We start from the raw sequence: 23687 nt of genomic DNA, 5'->3' as shown, positions 1-23687 counted from the left end.
CCATTCATATCGTGTAGCGCAGCATGTGCCCACCATCCGACCTGGCCATCGCCGGAGCCAGCAATCCAGAGGACGGGACGTATTCGCATCTCCTGGACCCTGACACAGACATATCAAAAGCTGCATATGCACATGCAGCTGGTCTGCTACACCCAGCAATTCTCGACCATAGTATCAGGGTCTATCTCTATGCTAACGCATTGGCCAAACACACATTGTCAAAGTATTTCACGAACGCCCATTGCCGCGATCTACTCTTGACGGCATGCCTTTTTCACGATATTGGCACCACGCAAAAGTATGATGGTTCGCAGCGCTTCGAAGTCGAGGGCGCCGATGCAGCAGTCGCGTTTCTGTCCACGCATGGCGTCGACGGAGCGGATGCGCATGATGTCTGGACAGCAATCGCGTGCCATACCAGCCCAGGAATTGCTGAGAGGATCGGCGAGCTCTCGAGACTTGTTCGCATCGCCGTCGTAACAGATTTTGGGAGGAAGAGCGCGGATTGGGAAATGCTTCAGCCACTGAGAGAGCAGTTGGAAGTGCGGTACGAGCGCGCGGGAATCGAAAAGGTACTGGGCGATGCAGTAGTGGAGCAGGCGAAGCGGAAGCCAGAGAAGGCGCCAAAGGTTTCGTGGCCGCATGCAATGTACGCGGCAGCGCTCGCGGAACCAGAGTGGGATGGTGTCAACAAGGCGTTTTGAGGGGTTGTCTGCGAGCTTCGTATCGTACAGTCTTATAATCCATGCCGTGCTCAATCTCAACCTCCATCGCTCCTCTCCAGGAACCCTGGATCCCTCTCAATCTTGCCCTCAAACTTGGTCCACCACGCCTGGAATGCCTTCAGCGGCACGGTATCTCCTGTACCCCAGCTCGTCAAGAAGTCGTAGCAGTTCTTGATAATCCTCTGCGCCAGCACCTTTGTCTCTACGCTCCTCTGCCCTCTAAGCACCAGCTCGTTACCCTGGCCCATGTTCGGTATTGCTGACGCCGCGGCATCCTGTGCCTTCTTCTCCGCCAAAGCTGCGGCGACCTGTTGCGCAGGCTCGACGGCGATTCCAAGAGCTAGCGGTGCGGTGCTGCCGTTTGACGCGTCCATTGACACACCCTCGTCCACCATGGCATCGTCGCTGTCGCCTAGACCACCACCCGCGGGCCCACCAGCTTTCGCGTTTACTTTGAATATCGCGCTGGGCTTCTCGTTTGCGATCGCGCCGAGAAGCTTGAAGTCGGTCGTGCCAGGTAATTGCGCGTATACGGCGGCGGCGGTGCCATCTGGCAGTGTGACGCCCGGGAGCAGGAACACGACGATATGGGAGAATGACGGTTGCGAAGGAATCTGGAACGCGAACTGGGTAGGCGATATCACGGAGGACGGCTCGGTTACGACAGGCCGACCTGAGATGATGACACCGACTGAAGACATGTTCGACGCGTCCGAGACCGCTCGTCTATAGGCGAAAGTTTACTCGAAATGCCAGTAAGGCTGCAAGCCGAATGACTGCCTTTGTCATGAGATTTTATTGGTGTGGCTGCCTTTGCGATACTTCGAGTAGCTTCGGCGTCATTCTTGGTCCAAGCTTCACCCCACGTCCAATGTCTCTTGAAATGCCAGTTGGTGACGGCAAAAAATCTTAATGTTCTAAATTTAGTCATTCCATGTGACTTCTGAACATCGCATGCCTATAGATTCGTAGTATCGTTTCTCCATCTCACATCCTGAATCCATGCGCAGCGCTGACCCATGCTTGGTCCATCAACTTGCTAGCTGTAATGAGAATCCTACTTCCACCCATCAATGCCTGGAAAGAACGCACCCTGTCTTCTTCGCCCATCAGTATGAAGCGCGGAAGACCAACGGCTGACACGGATTTTGCGGGAAGAGTAGGAGCCACCGGCACATTCAAGGGTTTTTGGAGCCACGCCACGATTGCCTGAGCAGCGAATGGGTTGAATCCCGCTCGACGAAGAAAGACCTCCCAGCTCGTCTCCTGAGCCATAGGCTTGATGTCGCCAATGTCCACTGAGCCATGGGGCAGTCCGTAGTTTGCCATCTCCATCACCGTGGAGCACGCGAGAGCCGTTTCTCCTCCGCGGACATACCGAACGACAACATCGCCCTCTAATATGCTAGCGAACTGCTCAAAAGTCTTGAGCGCCTCCGCATCACGCGGGTCGTCTGGCCGACTCGAGCCCAGTTCTTCCATCTCACGGCTCAGCCCCTCACTTACTAAAACTACCAATCTCTCGTACCGTAACTGAAGCGTAGCCACACGTTCCCTCACCAGTGATCTTTCTGGCTGTCCAGGGAGGGCTCTTTGTTTGACCTCCTGTAAAGTGGTAAAGATCAGGCCTGTGGATGGAGAGAGTATGATCTCGGCCTCACCGGCTATGGAGTGCGGTAGTGTATAATCCCGATACACCATTTCTGCTTTTGGGTACAGTTGTTCGATGTGTTTAAGTACCCCTCGCTGCTGTAGCAAGGACGAGGAGACCACGAAAGAGCAAGGTGCTAGATTGCTCGGAACGGTGGGCGGCAGTGGCTTGACGGTATGCGCCTGCTGACCTTGGACTGCTGACTTGTGCGAAGCAGATCCTCTTGATTGGACTGGTAGATTGCACGCATTGGACTGAGCATGGCCTTTCAAATCGAGCGCTTCTGTACTACTAATCTTCACTGGCTCCACGGACTCTCCACGCGTCTTCATGAACTTGTGAAGAGCGGTCGACGCTAAAAATCCGCCAAACATCAGATCACCGCTCGCATCCATGGACCCTTGTAGTCCTTTGGAGGCGTGTTCCATCTTCTTCGACCGGGTCCTTGAGGTCTGCACTGCCCCTCGTCCTCCGAAGTGGTGGCTCTGCTGCAAGCCCCTGGGCGGCTGGATTTGTTGGCGTACAGCCTGCTGTGAGGACGTCCGATTGCGGTGCTTTTCCTCCATCTCTTCCTCCATTTCCAACTTTCGCTTGCGTATCAAAGCTTCCATGTTCTGTCGCTCTTCATCTCCATCCGGACCTAGCTCTTCCTCGTCCTCGTCTTCGTCAAGGATCCGAAGTCCTTCGCGCTTCCACACCTGAGTGGAGCTGGTCGCAATATTGCTGTTTTCCACCTCAGCGATGATCTTGGTCATTTCTGATTCACCACGGAGTTTTTCTTCGAGGCTTGGAGCGAATACATTGGTATTGAGAAAGCCCCATTTCAACTCTCGCTCCGGGACCGAAAGTCCATGCCACGAAGATGCAGACTTCAAGTCCTCATGCCTGATCCGTAGCATGAACCTCATTTGTGCTTGGAGTTCAGTATCATCAGGTCCATGTTTGCCACTACGCTGACTATACTCGTCCCATGGTGCAACAGGTAGTGAGAAGTCAGCGTCAGGTACATCCACTCTTACAATGGTGTCGGCGCCTGATAACTTCTCACTTTCAACCTTCTTCCTCGCTTCCTCAGCCAGGTCTTCGATATCTTTGAAGAACTGGTCGGACTCAACACTGGACTTTCCCTCACCAGTCATCACGTCTTGACCCCATGGCACGTACGAGCTATACTCATGTAGAGTGTCCGCAAAAGACACGGACTTCAGCTTCTTCGTTGGCGAAGTGGAAAATAGCGGTGGAGTAAGTGGGCCTTCCACTTTGAGATCTTCGGCTCGGCGTTTAAGTATGGGTAGGGTGGATACTTCGAGAGGATTGAAAGCGGCTGTGTGGGGAATATCGAGTAGCATTGAGTCGCTGCCGTCTGAGCCCTCGGGAAGCAGGGAATCCGCCGCCATGATTTGGTCGTGCAAAGCCTGTGCCTCAGCGGTGACCGAGCCACTACTGTCCGAAGCCAGTGGTAGACGATTTGCAGGTGAGGATGGTATGTAAGGTTTCATTGGCGGAGACAAAGGGAGCAACGGTGGCGTGACAGGCCGGATGATTGATTTCTGCATCGTTTAGCAGACGGACATCACCAAGGACTCTGCCTACCTGTTTCCGTATGGTACTTTCGGCTTCAATCTTTTCGCCATCTTCCGGTACATATGCGTCTCTGGTAGCTTCTTGCAGATATTCCAATACCTCCTTCGTGACGGCAAGTTTTTCGGCTTTGACTTGCGCATCGCACTGGGCAGGATATGAGAAGTACTTGGCTGGCCATGTGAGGCCCTCGTCGTTCTGCTCTACAGTGATCTCGGAGGGTATTTGCAAGTTCTTGAAGTCTGGCACAGCTACACTGCCAAAGTTCAGCAAGTCGAGCTCATGGTCTGACTGCAACACAGGCAGCTCTTGTTTCAGATCGCGTATCCACATTCGGCTGCTGATGGCTGACAATTCGGTTGCATTAACCTCCTGGAGTGAATGCACTGCCTTTAGGAGTGATGCAGCTTCTTTATCCAACGTGAGCCTTTCCTTGATAAGCGTGCTGAGGGCAGTAGTGACGGTTGCGTCGGAGGGATCGTGAAGATGCTGATCGTAATCATCGTTTGCTGGCACCTGAAGTCTGCCAATGTGCAGCAGCTCGGTCTCGTAGTCTATACAAGCGCCTTGCCTTCGCGCCCATTCGAGGACGCTCAACTCTTGCTCTTGCATTGTACCGGGATTTTCGCATGGGCAATAATATCAATGTTATTCTTTGATAATGAGACCAGTGAGGAACGCGAGTCAAATGCAAGAGTTGCACCTTCCTCAATCTACACACTAGCGCCTGCACGTTATCTTGACCACGAGTCACATGCAAAGGCTTCTTGTAATTTATTGATGTCTTCATTCATTATCTTGTGGCCACGCTGTGCCATGCTATGCTTTGGGTTGTCCCATATATTTTCAAGTGAATGTGCAAAGGATATCGAACTATGTACATGCGAGCAAACTGTACTTCCTTCTGCTAAGGATATGCGCTTATTTGGGGACTGGCTTCTGACCAAAACCAAGGGACTGGTTACCACCGTTGAAAGCGACGAGCTGCGCCTTGAACATGGTGTCGCCGTAGATCTGCAGACCTGCACCCTGGTTACCCTGTACACCACCGAAGCAGGTCGTGTTTGCTGCGTCGACAGTGGCAAAGGTGATCTGGCTACCGGGGATCTTGGCCATGTAAGAGTCACCGATGGCGACGCTCATGTCGGGGAGAGTGGCGCCGCAGGGGTAGATGAAACCGCCGACCTGAGCGTTGAGCTGAGCACCCTGGACTTGCGAGTAGTATGCCTCAGCGACCTGCTGGTCGACAAGGAGGAGCGATGTGCCGGTGTCGGCAATGGCGTCGGAGCCCTGAGGGTTCTCGAACAGCTGGTCACCGACAGCGAACTTGGTAGAGCCAAACTGCCAGAAGCCAGTGTCGGCCTTGACGGGGATCCATGCCATCTCGCCTTCGAACTTGGTGGCGTCAATCTTGCCGAACTCGTACACACCGGTGCCATCTGGGTCGAGATCGGCAGTGAAGACGGGCATGTCTAGGTTAGGCATGACGTTGTCGAAGAAGGTCTTTGCGGGAGTCTTCTTGGTACCATCATTGACTAGTCATTGTTAGCGCAACTCGATGTGTACGGCATGTAGAAAACTCACCAGTGTTGAGGCTGGAGAACGCAAGACCAACAAGACCGTCAGTGTTGGTATCCTGGACGAAAGACTGAGACACCTGGTTTGCAAGCTCAACGGTCTGGCCCTCGACCTTGACACCTCCAATGGTGACGGTGTCAGTGCCAACAACACCAGCAGCGCCGGAACCATCACCGTAGCTGATCTTCCACTGAGAACCGGCTGTCGCCTTGAAAGTGGTAGACTTGGACGCGTCAAAAGCAGTGTGCTGACCAATCAGCTGCGGGTCGAGCTCGGTACTGAACATCCAGCTAGGCAAGAGTTAGTAAACTGCACTGCATGAACGCATGGTAGGTGTGAGCTTACAGATCGGAAGAGCCAGAGTCGAAGTCCAAGTTCAGGGTCTGACCACCAACATCGACGGGCGACAAGAACAGAGCGGCGTTTTCCTCGGGGTTAGCCGCAACAGTACCGGTGGTGTTGCCGCCAGTAGCAGCAGCAGCGGCCGCGGTCACGTTTTGGCTCTGCTTGGTGAAGGAAATGAATCCCTCCTTGACCATAAAGTCTTCCTTGACCTTGAAGTTGTACTTCCTGAACACCTTCCTCATGGCAGCAGCGCCATTGGGTCCGGTAGGATGAGCCCTGTTGATTTGCCTAGGAACTTTGAAGGAACGTTTTTGGAGACCCCTCTTGCGTGCAGGGGCGGGAACGGCTAGCACAACGGCCGCCAAAAGAGTGACGAAAAAGAGGAATCGTAGGGAGAACATGTTGAGCTAATGCTGACCGGCAGCCGGACTGGAAGAACCTGTCGTTTGGAAAGAAGGGAATGGTTAAAGAAAGAAAAGTACGAAACGAAACGACTTCCTCGAAAGAAACAGAACAGAAGGCTCGGCCTGATGGTAGTCCACGGTTCTCAAGGAGTGTGCGAGGAGAGTGCTTTTAAAGAAGGAACGTCTACGCGACCAACGATGTAGAGAGTGTGAAACTTGAGGAAGATGAAACCAGTGCCTGCAATTCGAACCGATACCGACGCATAATGAAAGATCTGGGAGCGCTAACTCGACACTCACGGCCAAGCTGAGATCCACGCGGCAGCAGACAAAACGCTACGCGTGCTGCATTGACGATGATCCATGGGGAACATCAAGCCTAGCTCCTGTCAGGTTTTCAGGCACAAAAATCTAGAAGCCAGTCTGGGTGGCTACTAAACGTGCAAAACGGGGACTATGGGTCTAGTGGGCGCGCTATGATTGGCCGAGACACATTTCGAGCCTCATCGGAGAGGTATCGATAAGGGGATGGGGTCGTTACGCGTCCAGCTTGACACCGTCGAAGAAATGTGGAGAGAGCTAGCAGCAGGCATGGCATCGACTGCAGGTACGTTTCAGTACCGTGGTACCAGCCAACGTCGGAGTCGCACAAGAGGCTCCCTTACGGCAGACATGGCTTGCGTGAGGTGGTGGTACTAGAGAGTTGTTTCTGTCAGCCACCTCATCTCAGTCATTGACGGTCTGCTGCGTTGGGAGCGTATGCCTCATTCTGCCGAGTCGCCTGAAGTTGATGACGCGCGGTTATGCCGTCAGCGAGCATGAACGGATGAGCTGACGAAGCCGCGGGAGTAGTGTTTCGCAATGCCAAGACCAGACAAGCTAACTGGGCGTCGTCGCAAGGATGAAACAAAGGGCCCGCCAGCCCGCAACTTGAGAAGAAGCAGCCGGCGGATAAACCTCTCCATCTCGCTCGCGTATCCGAAATGTCAGACAAGCAACCGGGGCGAAGCTTAACTGTCATGTTGCGGCGTCGGATGAGCGCTTTCTCCAGAACCAACCAACCCGATGTGGCTCTTCCAAAACATGCTCCATGACGGCAAACATGCTTCATCGCAGTTTGGCGCCACTTGTCTCGGCAAGCAAACAGGCTGGGCATCCGTCGATGCGAAGTTCGTGTTTCGAATCTCACAGCAAGGTGTTTGTCAGACTGGTACGACAATTTCCTCATCTGCAAGCCGTCGTGCCTAGGGACGAATAGCCAACCTCAGGCATGCGTAGACGACTGGGCTTCTCCACTCTGTATTTTGGTACAGTCACAAAAAGGAGACGGTGCAAAGCATAAAGAGAGTCCGCGTGGCTAGGCGTTAGTTGGAAAAAGCAGCCGCGTTCCCTGCCTCTGCTCAAGCGAGTGGCGTCGAGAGAGAACCGCAAGTGCACGGGCTACTCCCGGGAGGGCACGAACATGTTGACACTGACAGGCGGAATCGCTGCATGAAATCAATGCGTATATTCGAATATTGAATGGGGCGCTTTTGTTCTATCATAAAGTGATGTCCTTGCTATATCGTCGACGCGCCACCAGAGGCCCATCCATCACCTGGGCCTGGCCGCCAGAGCCGTCTACTCTCGGATAACTCCTATGCTGCCAGCTCTCTGGTCCTCCGCTCTGCTCCGACTATGCAACGGACACATGGCAACTAGGCGACGACTACACGCAAGACTGGTGCTGCATGTCCGAGTCCATCGGCGTCCAACCCCTTGGCATGGACTTTGTACTCCGAACATCGGCCTACCGCAGAACGCGATGCGTGGCGTCCCGATAGCATTGCATGGCTAAATGTTGATCCTCAGGGGGTTTCATCCAAGCAGCTCAACATCCAGACCGATAGCCCTCATGAAGAGGTTCACGTTTGCTGTGCGTGCGCTTGCCATGTCAGCAGGTAGGGCCTTGCTAACAGAGACCGTTTCCATGACGCGGTCCTTGACGCCCAGCACCAAACGCTGTTGCTGCTCGGGACTGGCACCCACACCCATTGCAGCCAAGAACTGCCAGATATACATGTCGTCCGTGTCGTTGATGCTTCCGGGGAACAGGTAAGGAAGAACGGGCTCAATGACGTCGAACAGACGGTTGTAAAGCCCCGTCCACTGTTGCCAATCGGTTACCATCTCTGGAGCCGACTGCTTAAGAAGCTCCGCACGGGATATGAGGAACGTAAGGAGCGTAAGACCGATTCTGCTACGAGCCACAACATGGAGGTTGGTGCGGTCCAAGACAAGGCCAAGAAGCCCGATGACAATGTTCAATGGCGCCTCGGAAATATGTGCGTGGATGGGTGACATGACGGTTTGAGAGAAAAGGTCAACCTCTTCTCGGATGGCTGCGCTCAAAGGCTCTTCAGGCGTAGCAATGGCATGGCCAACCACAGAGAGGGCATCTAGATGAACGACAATCATGGTGACAACGGTGATGCGCTCCTGCTCGTTGATGTGTCGGAACAGGCGCGGAATCACCTTCTTTCCCTTGGCATGCGAAAGGATGGAGATGAAGGGATGCGGTGTGCTAGTTATTGTTAGCGAGAAAAGGTCTCGTAGGGTGCCAAACATACCTGGGGTTGATGGGCTCCATGATCTTGGTGTTCAGCCAGAGTTGCTGGTGGAGAGCCTCAATCTTCGATCGCCACTCCATGTGCGCCTGGATGGCTTCAGGGGGGCTACCTTCTTGGATCGGAGGCGGCATTACGCGCTCGTGGTCTTCCATTTGCATGAGTGTCTTGTACACAGCCTCGATGTTGCGGAGGGCTTCCTTGCGATCCGCGATGGAAGACTTGTGGTTCTTTGGCAGCTTGTCGTTGTTTTCCGTTCGCTTGAGGTTGAGCAGCGGTCGCGGGGTCTTGGAGTTGCTAAAGGCAATCTTTCCTAGGCTGCCTTCCACAACGAGCTGTCTAGCCTTTGGTCTCGCTTTGGCGGCCTCGACTGCTCGCTGGATCTGCTGCTCCATGCGCTGCATGTGATTGTCGCCTCCTCGGCCTTGTCTGCGGTTGCCAAACCTGTTGTTGGTCTGGAACAGATATGTCTGAGCAAATTGGCTTGCTGGCTGCTGCGGGTTTTGACGTGGAGCACCCCGAATTTGGGTGAAGACCTGGTAGTAAAAGTCCTCAGCAATAGCTGCCTCGGGCCCTCTCTCTTCCAAGTTGCCAGTCGCAGTCATCAACTGCTGCAGCTGGATCCGGGTGATGAAGTTCTTGTCCTGTGGCGTCATGAGGCCGTTGTCCTTTGCTAGCAGAGCAATCTTGTGGTTCCGTTTGGCCCGCTTGGCATCTTCTTCTAGGAAGGCTGCACGCTCGGCCTCGGATAGCTGCAGAAGTTGCTCGGGGTGGGTAATGACCATTCCGGGGAACGATGGACCCCGGTTGTGTCCCGCAGGGATCCCGCGACCGGCTTGAGGACCCTGTTGAGGGTTCTGGACCATCGGCTGGCCTTGACCGGACAGACGGTTCGGGTTCTGCAAGATCTGTCGAGGCTGGGTAGGCGGACCCTGAGCCTGTGCCTGAGATGGCGCCTGGCGCTGCTGCTGGGCGCCGGGTTCGTTGGACTGAGGCCTTTGTCGCTGCAGGATGGTGGGCTGTTGAGGCGGCTGAGACCGGACGGGTTGATCAGGGAGCTCTGCACGAGCCTGCTGCTGCTGCTGTTGTCTGACCGGCTGCTGTTGCTGCTGAGGCCTTTGCAGAATCTGCGGCGCAAACTGTCCTGGCATACCTCCAGCAGGCATACCGGGATACTGAGGCTGTTGTTGCGGGAAGTGCTGCTGCGGGTACTGCTGTTGCTGCGCATATCCTGGGAAGCCCGGAGGTGGCGCCTGCTGGACTGGAGGGGTGCCTATGGATTGGGCACGCATCATGGCCTCGACCTCCTCCATGCTCATGGCCTTCCTCGTGGGCGCGGGCTGCTGCGAAGCGGCGGGGGGCTGGGGTGACGGCTGTCTCTGCGCAGCTGGCTGCTTCGGCTTGAGGCCCCAGATATCGGCGCGCGCCTCCAGCTGGGGAATGTACTCGGGATCCTTGTAGCTCTCATAGCCAGTTCGGTTGGGCTTGGACGCCTGGGGGACGGGCGGTCTCTGCTGGTACTGTTGGGGCTGCTGCTGCTGTTGCTGGTATTGCTGCTGCTGGGGGTACTTCTGGCGAGCCTGGTACAGCATCTGCTCCTCCTGCAGGGTGCTTGACACCATGGAGGTCTGGCCAGCAAAGTCGAAGTGTTTCCCAACGGACTGCTGCGTGGCCGGGCCGCCGCCAAAGGTGTCGTCGTTGAGGTCATCGGCATCGTCATCTAGCTGGTCGCCCAGGCCATCGTACGTCTCCTCGAAGTCGATGCTGTGTTGGGGGTAAGCGGGAGCTGTGGGCTATATTGGACGCGACCTACACATCGTCATCGGCTGCCCCTCCACCCAGGGCAGCGAAGGCGTCGTGCTGGCCGAACCCGGGGGCATTGGAGGCGTGGCCGCGGTCCCTCGGCAGGTTGGTGTCGAAGCCGAAGAAAGACATGGTGGGCGGTGCCCGGTCGGGTGGATGCTATGGCTGGTGTTCTTATGCCTGGGGCGAGGTGATATTTGACACGCGAAAGTGGTGACGTTTGGCTAGGGCAGAGGCAGATTGGCTGGGCGGCGGTCGCATCGGCGCAATCACGAACGAACGGCGGTCGATGTGGACACTGCAGGGTCCGAAAACGGTCGCAGCGTACAGAGACTGGAGCGGTGGTCGTGGTGGGTGGGCGAGGTGGTGCTGCGACCCAGGTTGGCTGTGTTCGCGTCTCCGTCCCAATTGGCGGCAAGTCCCGCCCTTACCCAAAGAAAGCAAGAAGCCCTCGTAACCCTGCGAACTGGCTTCTGGGCGAATCAGCCACACTTGACCACTTTACCACGGCGCCCCGACACGACCACTCCTTTTACTTTCTTCCACCTGTATTTTCTTCTCCCCACCGCCCTCCTTCACCTCGACTCCGTCCTCGATCTCACCTGCTGATGCGCATGCCCCGCGTCTCAGATCCGTTCGTTTCCCTATAAACCGTTTCCGGGGAAGACACGCGCCGAGTGTCCGGCACCGCCATCTGGGCTACGCTTCACGCCTTCACCCACGCCCACGCCTACGCCTCCCCCACACTTGCACTGTCGCATTGAGCAGGCAAAGTGGAGGGCCCCAACCCCGCTAAACACAAGCACCCGTCTGAGCAGCAGCCTCAGGGCCGGAACGCCATGGCCGGCAGCCAGCGGTACATCCGCTACATCGTCTTTGCGGTAGTGGTACGTACTGTCAACGTGTAATGATTACTGACGCAGCCATTGACTCTCTGCAGGCTCTCGTCCTCCTCTACTTCATCGGCTCCTCCTCGTCTGTGCCTTCTGCAAGCTGGCCAGTCTACCAGGACACAAAGTCGCCCGCGACTCCCCAGGGCAATGCTCCCGTCGCCAGCGATGACGTCCAGCAGGTCACATCTCCTACCACGCCCAACCAGCAGAAGCTCCCGCCCGCCACTATCCCCGGCGACCGCATGAACGCAACCTTTGTCACCCTCGCCCGTAACTCCGACGTCTGGGAGATTGCCGAGTCCATCCGCCAAGTCGAAGACCGCTTCAACCGCAAGTTCAACTACGACTGGGTCTTCCTCAACGACGACGACTTCAGCGACGAGTTCAAGAAGGTCACCACCGCGCTTGTGTCCGGCACCACCAAGTATGGCAAGATTCCCACAGAGCACTGGTCCTTCCCCGAATGGATTGACCAGGACAAGGCCGCCAAGGTTCGCGAGACCATGAAGGAGAAGAAGATCATCTACGGCGACTCCATCAGCTACAGGCACATGTGCCGCTACGAGTCTGGCTTCTTCTTCCGCCACCCCTTGATGCTTGACTACGAGTGGTACTGGCGTGTCGAGCCCAGCGTCAAGCTCTACTGCGACATCAATTACGACACCTTCAAGTTCATGGCCGAGAACAAGAAGAAGTACAGCTTCACCCTCAGTCTCTACGAATACGTCGAGACCATCCCCACCCTCTGGGATGCCACCAAGAACTTCACCAAGCACTACCCCCAGCACATCGTCAAGGACAACGCCATGAAGTTCCTCAGTGACGACGGCGGCGAGACCTACAACCACTGCCATTTCTGGTCCAATTTCGAGATTGGCAACCTCAACTGGCTCCGTTCCGACGCATACATTGACTTCTTCACCTCTCTTGACCACGCCGGCGGTTTCTTCTACGAGCGATGGGGCGATGCCCCCGTACACTCCATTGCCGCAGGTCTGCTACTACAAAAGGACGAGATCCACTTCTTCAACGACATTGCCTACTACCACGTCCCCTTTACGCATTGCCCGACCGGTGAGCAATACCGCCTCGACCACAAGTGCTCTTGCAACCCCAAGGACAACTTTGACTGGAACGGATACAGCTGTACGTCTACCTACTATAACGATAATAATTTATGCTTACAAAGTCACAGGCACATCCCGCTTCTACGAAATGCAAGGCATGGAGAAGCCAGCAGGGTACGAAAAGGAGCAGTAATAAGCGCTCAATCTCACTTCAGTCCTACTTCAATCTGACACCTTGATTTCATCTATCGCTCTTGGCACACTAGTCTGACTGTTGGTCAAGTGCACCCCTTTCGACGTCAGCCAAGGTTTGGCGTGTGCTGAAAATTGTCTTCTTCGTTCTCGCAATTTTGACTCTACTTGGGACATGCATTGCAAGAGGGCGGCGACCTAAAGGGCGCTTTCTCGATCAAGGAAAATCTTCGTTGCCCAAGTGGCCTTCGTAGGGACAATCAAAACCATATCGGTGTATATGTTGGGTTTGGCGTTGGTAGCGGGGATTGTTGTTGGCTACGTTTGGCAGGATTGGCGGCCACCTATGTATTGTCTTGTTGAACCAATGTTACCTGTGTAGTTGACGATTCTAGACTAACGACGGCCTCGTTCATTTGCGGAAATTAGATATGAGTGTCGGTTCTTGATAGAACATCTGTATGTGTCTCAGTCGCCCCTTGTCGGCTTGCACTTCCAAGTACGGAAGCGTGTAACTGTGGTTCGAAAACGAAGAACATGTGCGTCAGGAGGCGACGTTAAAGTCGAATCTAGTTTATTTGCACGCTTATATCATCATGCTCGCTAAGAACGCTCATACATAAAATCAAAACATAGCCCGCGTTTTCACAGGACGTCAAATGCTCAGTCGTTGTAGTTGACAACACCGCTTCCATCCTTGTTCGCCCTCGGGACTCCGTACTTCTCGCTCAGCTCTTCTTCTTGCGACTTGCTCTTTGGGTCGAGATACGGTCGTTCAGCACGGACGGTTACGCGGACTGCGTGTCGGCGGTGGGGTGCGAAGCCATAAGTAGCGGAGTGGTTCTGCTGCGTGTCAGCACATGTCAGTCAACAGGAAGAATTCAACATACTGTGACCCTGTTATCCCAGAACGCTACATCACCCTCGTTCCACTGGAACCTAGCATGAACCTCTGGGCTGGTTGCGATAATCTCAGTCAAAAAACTGATGATGTGATCCGACTCCGTCTTTGGTACACCGACAATCTTTGTCACGAAGCCTGGGTTAAAGAAGATACTCTTCCAGCCCGTGACAGGGTTTGTTCGGATGAGTGGGTGTTCGGTGGTGACAGGGTCGCGGCGTACAGTTCGTCCCAGATCGCGTGAGCCCTGGGCTTGGAGCTCGGCCGAGTGTAGGGCAGTGAGGCCCTCAAGGTACTTTTGCATGTGCGGCGATAGCATATCGTAAGCTGCGTATTGCGAAGACCAGAGTGTGTCTCCACCACCGCCACGAGGTGGGCCAGTGAGGACTTTGAGGGAGGTGTAGGAAGGAGGCTGCAGTTCGTATGTTACCTGACTGTGTTAGCGAACTCGAGTCACTCGCAATGGTTTAATTCTTACATCAGAGTGCCAGAGGAACGACGGTGTGAACAACGCCCTCAGGTCTGGGCTGTCCTCGCCGGTGTAGATAACATGGACGTCTTCCAAACCCTCGCGCTTCGGCACACCAGTTGTAGCATGCTTGTGGAGCTCACCAAAGTACTTGCCAAGCTCCCTTTGCTCGTCGATGCTGAAGTTCTTCTGATTCCGGAAGAACACCACACCACGCGTAGCAATCAGTCGGGCAAGGTCGTTCTTCTGAGCATCTGTGAGGTTTGCTAGATCAACACCGTGCACCTCGGTGCCAATCTTTGGGTTGTAGTCGAAGACGTCTGTGGCGGTTGCGAGGAGGTTCTTGAAGTTTGGATCGCCTAGTTGGCCTTTGTCGGCGTAGGGGATCTCAGTGTAGGCTGGCCATGTGATGGTGGGGAAGTGTGGCCGAAGGTCTTCGTATTTGTAAGGAACAGCATGCTTCTTGACAGTTGTGCGACCAGGAACGTAGCTGTGGACGTTGCTAGACTTTGATGTGGAGAGGGATGTGGATGTAGCGGTAGGCTGGTACTGGGGTTCGACGAGTCCGGGCGCCATGATTGTTACCGGGGTTCAGGGAAGAGACCGTAGGGGATGCAAGTACTTTGCAGTCTATCGCGGCAAGGTATGCGTACTTGAGGAGACGTGACCCGTATGCAAGAGGCAGGTATGGCAAGACAATGGAGGAAACAATAGATGCTTGTAAGGAGCTGAACTCAATCTATGAAGAGAGGATATGCTTGGGCGAGGTCTATAGGACTGGTAGATGATAGTTAGATATCCAGAGAGTAGAGGCGGCCCTTATAAGTAATACATTTGAGCGGTATACGTGCGATTCATATCACTGTCAGTGACTACTTGCCGCATCGGGACGATTGCGCCATCGCACACAATTCAGCCGATCACCCTGACGCTGAGCCGCAGGACACTAACATCGAGATGCAACGACACACGATCAGGGTAGTCAAGAAATATACTGCTCGCGCTGCAGGCTGAGAGTTGCGAGGTAGATATACAGAGTGTATTCGAGCGGCACGACCTGACCGTATTTCTCTGCGTTCGGCCTGTTTTCTCATCCTTGCTATGATCCGTGATACTAAAAGCATGCCTCCCATCGTATTGGCAGTAGTTGTAGCAGGTGGTATGTTGGAGCTGGAGTAAGATCGACGCTAGCGAGATGATGCAATCTGACGCGATTCGGCGCTCTGAATTCAACATCGCAGTGCTCGGACCACATTCCAGGGCCAACAATCGTCCGATGACATGGGAACAGCAAGCGGAGGAATTTCTGCCCCTCACTCTTGTTTTCCCTCGATGTAGTGGACAGGGATTTGGCCATGCTCTCAAATGTTGGTTGGGTTGTAGAGTTGACTGTGGGTCAGCCAGGCTCTGGAACGTTGATCTTGTGGCTGCACGATCAACGGCATCGTAGCAGCTTATGTGGACAACTCCAGCTCTTACAGCCTGCTCCGCGAACAAAGTCGTTTTCTGGGTTGTATTTCCCGGGAGTCACTTCTTGAAAGAACATTCTCGCTCGAACGCTGCAACATCCAACGCCAGTACTCCATGCACACCGCCTCTTAAGCCCACTGACATCTGGTAACCCTTCACAAGACCCTGTTATCACTTGTATCGATGCTCAATGCAGTCCTCAGTCCATCGACTTGGGTCCGAGAAAAGGTATGGGAACGCCATTTAGATTCATGAACTGGATCGAGACTCCGCGCAACTCTCGTCCAGCTTCTGCCCGAGTCGCTGGAGCACCACTATCGGGAGTGCTTGAATTGACCTCGTTGCGCGGTGCAGTCAAGCCTGCCTGTTCGAATTTAGGACTCCAGTAGGGGTGGGTGCCCTTGTGGATCCGCCATAGTTCGTAGTTGGCAAAGATAAGGAGGATTGTGGACGTGATGGGCGTGCGCGAGATGTTATGGTATATACGTGTGGAACTCATCGTGACGTGTGGCAGAGTGGAGGTTATGGTCTAGCACGACTGGAAGAGTACGCAACGTGCTTGAGAACTTGGGCGTCGGTGGCTCGAGTGAGATAAGATGTCGTCTCGGAGTCTGGCGAGCCGTGAGTGGCTGCAGCGCGCGGGGGCAGCCTAGCGCGAAATCGCCGCCGAGCCGCATCAACTTTCTTGACGATCTACAGCTCCGTCCATTCACTCAGTCTTTCCCCAGCGGTGGAGGATTAGTCGTCGCATACCGATTTGGCGCGACATTCTGAAAGTGCACAACCCGTCAGCCCCTTTGCGACTACTGCGCCATCGTCTGTGAATACGCCTCGCCTACACGAAGAACGCGCGCCGCGAAGGCCCAAACCGTAGCCATGGACGATCTCGCAAACCTCGAGTTCCTGTCGCTCGTCTCGAAAGTCACATCCGAAATTCAGAACCATGTCGGTGTATCTGACAAGACGCTTGCCGAGTTCGTCATCGATCAACATGCGAAATGCAAAGGCGTCACAGACTTCAAGAACCAGCTGGAGGCCATGGGCGCCGAGTTCCCCCAGAGTCTGGTCGAGAGCATCGACCGTCTTATCCTGACGCTTCACCCAAAGTACAAGAACAAGGGCGCAAACGGGAAAGAATCTGGCGCAAACGGAGAGGATGGCGGCGATGCGACAGACCGGAAAACGCGCGTCTTCAAGGGCCTGGCGATTCCCGACAAAGACGTGGACTACGAGGTAGCAGACGAGGAGTCTGAGAAGGATGCGCCGCAAGTCGACGCGCTGGACGACACATTTGCGATGCTGGAGGGTCTGGCAGGGAAGGCGCCAAGCAGCAAGCCCAAGGAGAGGTCGCGGAAAAGAAGCATGAGCCCATACGACAGCGACGACGACATGAGCAGGAGCAAGCGACACAGGCGGAGGGATAGGTCATACTCTCGCTCGCGGTCCAGGAGTCCGCGGCGAGGGAGGCAACAGAACGACGAGCTAGTCTTCGAAGATGAATTCGGGCGTACGCGCACCGTCAAACCGAACAACAAGCAACGAAGCCGCAAGAAGTACCGCGACGAAGATCTCGACGAGTTCCGACGGCCACCCACTCCCGAGCTCGACGACGAGCCTGTGCTATACAAAGTATACGATGGCAAGGTTACAGGCGTCAAGGATTTTGGCTGCTTCGTCAACCTGCAAGGTGTCAAAGGCAAGGTCGACGGGCTGGTGCACGTCACGCAGATGATGGAAGGGCGAGTCAACCACCCATCCGATCTCGTGTCGAGATGGCAAGAAGTCAAGGTCAAGGTCATCAAGAATGAGAACAACAGGATTTCGCTGTCGATGAAAGAGGTGGACCAACGGACGGGTCAAGATCTCGCTCCCGGCAAACGCATAGCATCCTTTGGAACAGGCGCAAACTCTCAGGGACTCGGGGGAATACCAGGCTTTGACAGTGCAGTGCCAATCGTAGAGGATGGCTTCAACAGTCGCAAGAATGGTATGCGGAAGCGCATGACGTCTCCAGAACGGTGGGAAATCAAACAGCTCATTGCTTCTGGCGTGATACCGAAATCAGACTATCCCGACATCGACGAGGACTTCAACGCGCACATCAACGGCGAGGGTGGCTTCGAAGAAGAGGAGGATGTTGACATTGAAGTTCGTGAGGAGGAGCCGCCCTTCTTGGCTGGCCAGACCAAGCAATCACTGGAGCTTTCACCAATCCGGGTTGTCAAGGCGCCCGATGGCTCGCTCAATCGCGCTGCGATGGCTGGTGATACACTGGCAAAGGAACGCCGCGACCTCAAACAACAAGAAGCCCAAGAGAAGGCCGCAAAGGAGGCTGCGAACGTCGACTTGAGTAGTCAGTGGAATGATCCCATGGCTCAACAACGACAGTTTGCAAGCGACCTGCGCAACACTCGAACGAATGAGCCCAGCCAGGCCCTGCCGGAATGGAAGAAGATCTCCACGAACAGCAAGGAAACCTCGTTCGGCAAACGTACAAACATGAGCATCAAGGAGCAGCGAGAGTCACTGCCTGTGTTCAAATTCAGGAACCAGCTTCTTGAGGCTGTCGCAACCCATCAGATTCTGATTGTCGTCGGTGATACTGGATCTGGAAAGACCACACAGATGACCCAGTATCTGGCTGAAGCTGGCTATGGTAACGAGCTGGTTATCGGATGTACTCAGCCCAGGCGTGTAGCAGCTATGAGTGTTGCCAAGCGTGTTGCTGAAGAGGTTGGCTGCGCTCTTGGTAACGAGGTTGGCTACACCATTCGATTCGAAGACAAGACTTCACCCGACACCCGCATCAAGTACATGACGGACGGTATCTTGCAGCGTGAGATTCTGTTGGATCCCATGCTGTCAAAGTACAGCTGTATCATGCTTGACGAGGCCCACGAACGCACAATTGCCACAGACGTCTTGTTCGGACTGCTGAAGAAGACGCTCAAACGACGCCCGGACATGAAGCTTATAGTGACCAGTGCCACCCTCGATGCCGACAAGTTCTCTGAATACTTCTACAAGTGTCCTATATTCTCGATTCCAGGTCGAACCTTCCCGGTAGAGGTCATGTACAGTAAAGAGCCGGAGTCTGACTACCTGGACGCGGCGCTGGTCACGGTCATGCAGATCCACTTGACGGAGCCAGCTGGTGACATTCTGCTCTTCCTGACAGGTAAAGAGGAGATTGACTCTTCCTGTGAGATTATCTCAGAGCGCATGAAAGCCTTGGGTCCGAACGTCCCGGAGTTGATGATTCTGCCCATCTACGGTGCCTTGCCGTCTGAGGTAGCCTCTCGTATCTTCGAGCCCGCCCCCAATGGTACCCGTAAAGTCGTCATCGCCACCAATATCGCCGAGACCAGTCTGACTATAGACGGCATCTACTACGTCGTTGACCCGGGTTTTGTCAAACAAAGTTCGTATGATGGAAAGCTGGGAATGGACCGTCTACAGATCACCCCCATCTCGCAAGCCCAGGCTCGTCAGAGGAGTGGACGAGCAGGTAGGACAGGACCAGGAAAGTGTTTCCGTCTGTACACCGAGGCCGCGTTCCAGAATGAGATGTTGCCGACTACTATTCCGGAGATCCAGCGTCAAAATTTGTCGAACACGATTTTGATGCTCAAAGCGATGGGCATCAACGACCTCCTGCACTTTGACTTTATGGATCCACCGCCTACGAACACCATGTTGACTGCCTTGGAAGAGTTGTATCAGCTGGGCGCGCTGGACGACGAAGGTCTGCTGACGCGTCTCGGTCGACAGATGGCAGACTTCCCGATGGACCCGTCCCTTTCAAAGTCACTCATCAAATCTGTCGACCTTCAGTGCTCAGACGAGATTTTGACCATTGTGGCCATGATCAGCGCAACCCAAAACGTTTTCCACCGTCCGCGTGACAAGCAACAACAGGCCGACCAGAAGAAGCAGAAGTTCAACGACCCCTCTGGCGATCACATAACCCTTCTCAACGTGTACAACGGCTGGAAGCAGGGAGGATTCAGCACGCCATGGTGCCATGAGAACTTTGTCATGCCGAAGAACATGCAGCGCGTGCGCGACGTTCGAAATCAGTTGCTGCAGATTATGGCACGACACAAACATCAGGTCGTGTCGTGTGGCCGCAACACGATCAAGGTCCGACAAGCTCTGTGTTCAGGCTTCTTCCGCAACTCGGCGCGCAAAGACCCTGCCGAGGGCTACAAGACGCTTGTTGAGGGCACACCAGTCTACCTTCATCCCTCTTCTTCACTGTTTGGCAAGCCTGCTGAACACGTTATATACCACTCTCTTGTCGAGACGACGAAGGAGTATATGCATTTCTGCAGTGCTATCGAGCCAAAGTGGCTTGTCGAAGCGGCGCCGACGTTCTTCAAGGTTGCGCCAACGGACAGACTGAGCAAGAGGAAGAAGGCCGAGAGGATACAGCCTTTGCACAACAAGTTTGCAGGTGAAGATGACTGGAGATTGAGTGCACAGAGGAGGGCTGGTAGGGGCGGTGGTGGAACATGGGGTTAATCTTAGCGGTTTGACGATAGTTTGTGTATGATACCTTTTGACAGTAATTGAGATCTGTAGGACGCTGAAATCCATCCACTGATGCTGCACGTATATCTTATCCCTACCATTCGTCGTGATGTTCATGGCGTGCACAGACCCACACTTACTTCCCCATCCGGACAGCGCGACCGCGTTTTCGCGTGTTTACAGTCCCCGCAAGACTCCTGTATAGCAAACAGCACCCCACATAACATACCCATACGCACACCATGTCTTCGTTACTAGACCTCGCGCTCAATTCTGATGCCGCTCCCACTCCCTCGAGCGCGTACGGTAACGATGCACGCACACCGCAAATGCGATCCTCGTCTGCGAGACCCCGCGGACCACCCTCTGAAAGCGCCGGCGCGAACAGCGATGTAGAGGGAGACCCTGACGACGAGATTATCGGAGCACGGGTACCGGGGAGGCGCACGAATGCCCCGCGAACAGACATCCCAAAGGTAGTGGACGTTACTGGAGAAACGTTATCGCTGCGGTTCCAGGAGTTCCTCGAAAAGTGAGCCTCACGACAGCAGCCTCATGCTGTGCACTGTGCTGATGTCAGGATAGCTACACAGAAGATCCCTCGTCATCGGCTCTTCCCGCCTCGAGTGCCGTGCCCACCACAGACAAATACTACATTGCCCAAATACGGGGCATGCGACTGTACGGACTGTCCACCCTCTACGTCGACTACACACATCTCCTCAGGCACGAAGATGGCATTCTGGCCGCGGCCATTGCGAGTGAATACTACCGCTTCCTGCCGTACATGGTTCGGTCGCTCCACAACCTCATCGCAAAGTACGAGCCCAAGTACTTCCGCCAGCACAAGCAGCCCGCCTCGACTGCCTCTGCAGCCGGTACCTCGAGCGCCGGCAACGCTACAAGCCAGAACGAGAGTCTCAACGAGAAGACGTCGAACCAGCAGACCGACAAGCTGTTCACCCTGGCCTTTTACAACCTGCCTCTTGTGTCCCGTATTCGCCAGCTACGCACCACATCAATCGGCAGCTTGCTTTCCATCTCTGGTACTGCGACGCGAACATCTGAAGTTCGACCAGAGCTTTCAATGGCCACCTTTGTCTGCGAGATCTGCAACACCGTCGTGCCGAACATCGAACAGACTTTCAAGTACACAGAGCCGACACAATGTCCCAACATAACTTGCATGAACAGGGAGGGCTGGCGTCTTGATATCAGGCAGTCAACTTTCGTAGATTGGCAAAAGGTGCGCATCCAGGAGAACAGTTCAGAGATTCCCACTGGCAGCATGCCCCGAACAATGGACGTTATCCTTCGAGGAGAGATGGTGGATCGGGCAAAGGCTGGCGAGAAGTGTATCTTTACGGGCACAGTGATTGTCATTCCAGACGTAAGCCAGTTCCGCGTACCTGGTGTGCGCCCCCAAGCAATGAGGGATACCGCAAACACCACGCGAGGCAACGATGTCGGTGGGTCAGGTGTCAGCGGTCTCAAAGCCCTTGGTGTGCGCGACCTGACATACCGCATGTCTTTCCTGGCGTGCATGGTCTCGCCAGATCACTCTACTCCTGGACAAACCTCGAATCACCACCTGACAGGTCAGGCGAGCAACATTCTCGCATCTCTTGGCCAAGGACAGATTGAGTCAAACGCGACAAGCGGCGAGGAGGCACAGGAAGAGTATCTTGGTACGCTGACTGCTGCGGAGATTCAGGATCTCAAGGACATGGTGCACAAGCCCAACATCTTCATGCGACTAGTTGACTCGATAGCACCCATGGTCTACGGCCACCAGGTCATCAAGAAGGGTCTCCTGCTGCAACTGATGGGTGGTGTATCAAAAGAGACACCCGAGGGTATGGCGTTGCGTGGAGACATCAACATCTGCATCGTCGGCGATCCGTCAACGTCCAAGTCACAGTTCCTGAAGTACATTTGCAGCTTCCTTCCTCGCGCCGTCTACACCTCTGGCAAGGCTTCTTCAGCTGCCGGTCTTACAGCCGCGGTAGTCAAGGACGAGGAGACTGGAGAGTTCACAATCGAGGCCGGTGCTCTCATGCTGGCTGACAACGGTATCTGCGCCATCGACGAGTTCGACAAGATGGATATTGCCGATCAAGTCGCTATCCACGAAGCTATGGAACAACAGACAATCTCGATTGCTAAGGCCGGCATCCAAGCCACCCTCAACGCCCGTACCTCTATCCTTGCTGCGGCTAATCCTGTCGGCGGACGCTATAACCGCAAGACAACGCTGCGCGCGAACGTCAACATGTCTGCGCCCATCATGTCTCGTTTCGATCTCTTCTTCGTCGTACTGGATGAGTGCGACGAGGCTGTCGACCGCCATCTGGCTGAGCACATTGTTGGTATTCACCAGCACAGAGACGAAGCTGTAGACCCTGAGTTCAATACTGAGCAATTGCAACGCTACATCCGCTTCGCGAGGACCTTTAGGCCAGAATTTACCGATGAGGCAAGGGAAACACTAGTCGAGAAGTACAAGGAGCTGCGCGCAGACGATGCACAAGGTGGCATCGGCCGCAACAGTTACCGTATTACTGTTCGACAACTCGAGAGTATGATTCGTCTCTCAGAGGCTATTGCAAAGGCCAACTGCGTCAGCGATATTACCCCTGAGTTTGTCAAAGAAGCCTACAACCTCCTCCGCCAGTCTATCATATCAGTCGAGAAGGACGACGTCGAGGTTGAAGACGACGACGACGAGGCGTTGCTTGCTGCAGCGACCGCCGCAGAACAGGAGGCCGATGCGCCAATGGACGATCAGCAAGACGCTTCTAGAGACCGAACAGCGACACCAGCCGTCGCGCCACGTGAGAAGACCAAGATCACGCACGACAAGTACGTCGCTATGCGCAATATGTTTGTCAAGCGCGTCAACGAGGACCAAGAAGAGACACAAGACGGCGTCGAAGAGGAAGAGCTGCTCATCTGGTACCTTGAGCAGAAGGAGAATGAAATGGAGACGCAAGAGGATCTGGAGAAGGAGAGGACACTTGCGAAGAAGGTGCTGAAGAAGGTCGTCAAGGTATGTCGGAATAACTCGAGACGTATGGTCATCTGTATGCTAACGAATACTCCAGGAGCAATACCTCATGTTGATCCGGGGTGAAGGACTTGCAGACGAACAGGGCCAGGGTGAGGGCAACGACAAGGCAGTCTACGTGTTACATCCAAACTGCCCGATTGAGGACATTGCCTAGGCGTTGATGGAGTATGCCGCACATCGGCTGAGTATCAAATCTTTTGAGCGTTTGCGCGGCCATGTTTGTGTTGGCATGAGGCCCGGAGTTGGGACAGCAGTCGACTACATGTTTGATAATGTTATACCCAGATCTGACTTTCAAATACATGACGTTGCGTGAAGTTTGGAATTATTCTCAGATTGAATGATCGCACAGACAACTAACTTGAAACGATTCAATAACCAAGGGTCTCACTTGTACCC

At 54.6% G+C, this 23687-nt stretch overlaps 9 protein-coding genes across 9 annotated transcripts; 4 read left to right on the top strand and 5 right to left on the bottom strand.

Moving 5' to 3' along the window:
• Positions 1 to 23: 23 nt before the first annotated feature.
• On the top strand, positions 24 to 704 carry J4E82_002302 (uncharacterized protein; the record flags this gene model as incomplete). The annotated part of the gene is made up of 1 exon (XM_051728603.1): positions 24 to 704. One exon carries the CDS (start codon positions 24 to 26, stop codon positions 702 to 704), a length of 681 nt encoding a protein of 226 aa, XP_051591554.1.
• Positions 705 to 760: 56 nt separating this feature from the next.
• J4E82_002301 (uncharacterized protein) lies at positions 761 to 1426 on the bottom strand (the record flags this gene model as incomplete). Its single annotated transcript, XM_051728602.1, has 2 exons — positions 761 to 1351; positions 1418 to 1426. 2 exons carry the CDS (start codon positions 1424 to 1426, stop codon positions 761 to 763), a joined length of 600 nt encoding a protein of 199 aa, XP_051591553.1.
• A 286-nt stretch (positions 1427 to 1712) lies between these two features.
• Positions 1713 to 4569, bottom strand: J4E82_002300 (uncharacterized protein; the record flags this gene model as incomplete). Its single annotated transcript, XM_051728601.1, has 2 exons — positions 1713 to 3926; positions 3970 to 4569. 2 exons carry the CDS (start codon positions 4567 to 4569, stop codon positions 1713 to 1715), a joined length of 2814 nt encoding a protein of 937 aa, XP_051591552.1.
• A 309-nt stretch (positions 4570 to 4878) lies between these two features.
• On the bottom strand, positions 4879 to 6281 carry J4E82_002299 (uncharacterized protein; the record flags this gene model as incomplete). The annotated part of the gene is made up of 3 exons (XM_051728600.1): positions 4879 to 5492; positions 5542 to 5825; positions 5881 to 6281. 3 exons carry the CDS (start codon positions 6279 to 6281, stop codon positions 4879 to 4881), a joined length of 1299 nt encoding a protein of 432 aa, XP_051591551.1.
• A 1860-nt stretch (positions 6282 to 8141) lies between these two features.
• Positions 8142 to 10825, bottom strand: J4E82_002298 (uncharacterized protein; the record flags this gene model as incomplete). Its single annotated transcript, XM_051728599.1, has 3 exons — positions 8142 to 8847; positions 8894 to 10654; positions 10704 to 10825. The coding sequence occupies 3 exons, from the start codon at positions 10823 to 10825 to the stop codon at positions 8142 to 8144; spliced, it is 2589 nt and encodes an 862-aa protein (XP_051591550.1).
• Positions 10826 to 11532: 707 nt separating this feature from the next.
• Positions 11533 to 12846, top strand: MNT2 (alpha-1,2-mannosyltransferase KRE2; the record flags this gene model as incomplete). The annotated part of the gene is made up of 3 exons (XM_051728598.1): positions 11533 to 11580; positions 11634 to 12732; positions 12782 to 12846. 3 exons carry the CDS (start codon positions 11533 to 11535, stop codon positions 12844 to 12846), a joined length of 1212 nt encoding a protein of 403 aa, XP_051591549.1.
• Positions 12847 to 13508: 662 nt separating this feature from the next.
• On the bottom strand, positions 13509 to 14791 carry J4E82_002296 (uncharacterized protein; the record flags this gene model as incomplete). The annotated part of the gene is made up of 3 exons (XM_051728597.1): positions 13509 to 13688; positions 13736 to 14176; positions 14225 to 14791. The coding sequence occupies 3 exons, from the start codon at positions 14789 to 14791 to the stop codon at positions 13509 to 13511; spliced, it is 1188 nt and encodes a 395-aa protein (XP_051591548.1).
• Positions 14792 to 16561: 1770 nt separating this feature from the next.
• J4E82_002295 (uncharacterized protein) lies at positions 16562 to 20209 on the top strand (the record flags this gene model as incomplete). The annotated part of the gene is made up of 1 exon (XM_051728596.1): positions 16562 to 20209. The coding sequence occupies one exon, from the start codon at positions 16562 to 16564 to the stop codon at positions 20207 to 20209; it is 3648 nt and encodes a 1215-aa protein (XP_051591547.1).
• A 251-nt stretch (positions 20210 to 20460) lies between these two features.
• J4E82_002294 (uncharacterized protein) lies at positions 20461 to 23442 on the top strand (the record flags this gene model as incomplete). The annotated part of the gene is made up of 3 exons (XM_051728595.1): positions 20461 to 20750; positions 20804 to 23267; positions 23323 to 23442. 3 exons carry the CDS (start codon positions 20461 to 20463, stop codon positions 23440 to 23442), a joined length of 2874 nt encoding a protein of 957 aa, XP_051591546.1.
• Positions 23443 to 23687: the final 245 nt, after the last annotated feature.

This window comes from Alternaria postmessia (assembly GCF_024291825.1).
Source record: "Alternaria postmessia strain BMP 2775 chromosome Unknown scaffold_9, whole genome shotgun sequence".
Classification (NCBI taxonomy): Eukaryota; Fungi; Ascomycota; class Dothideomycetes; order Pleosporales; family Pleosporaceae; genus Alternaria; species Alternaria postmessia.
The sequence above is the reverse complement of the archived record's forward strand: the minus strand, read 5'-3'. Positions and strand labels throughout refer to the sequence as shown.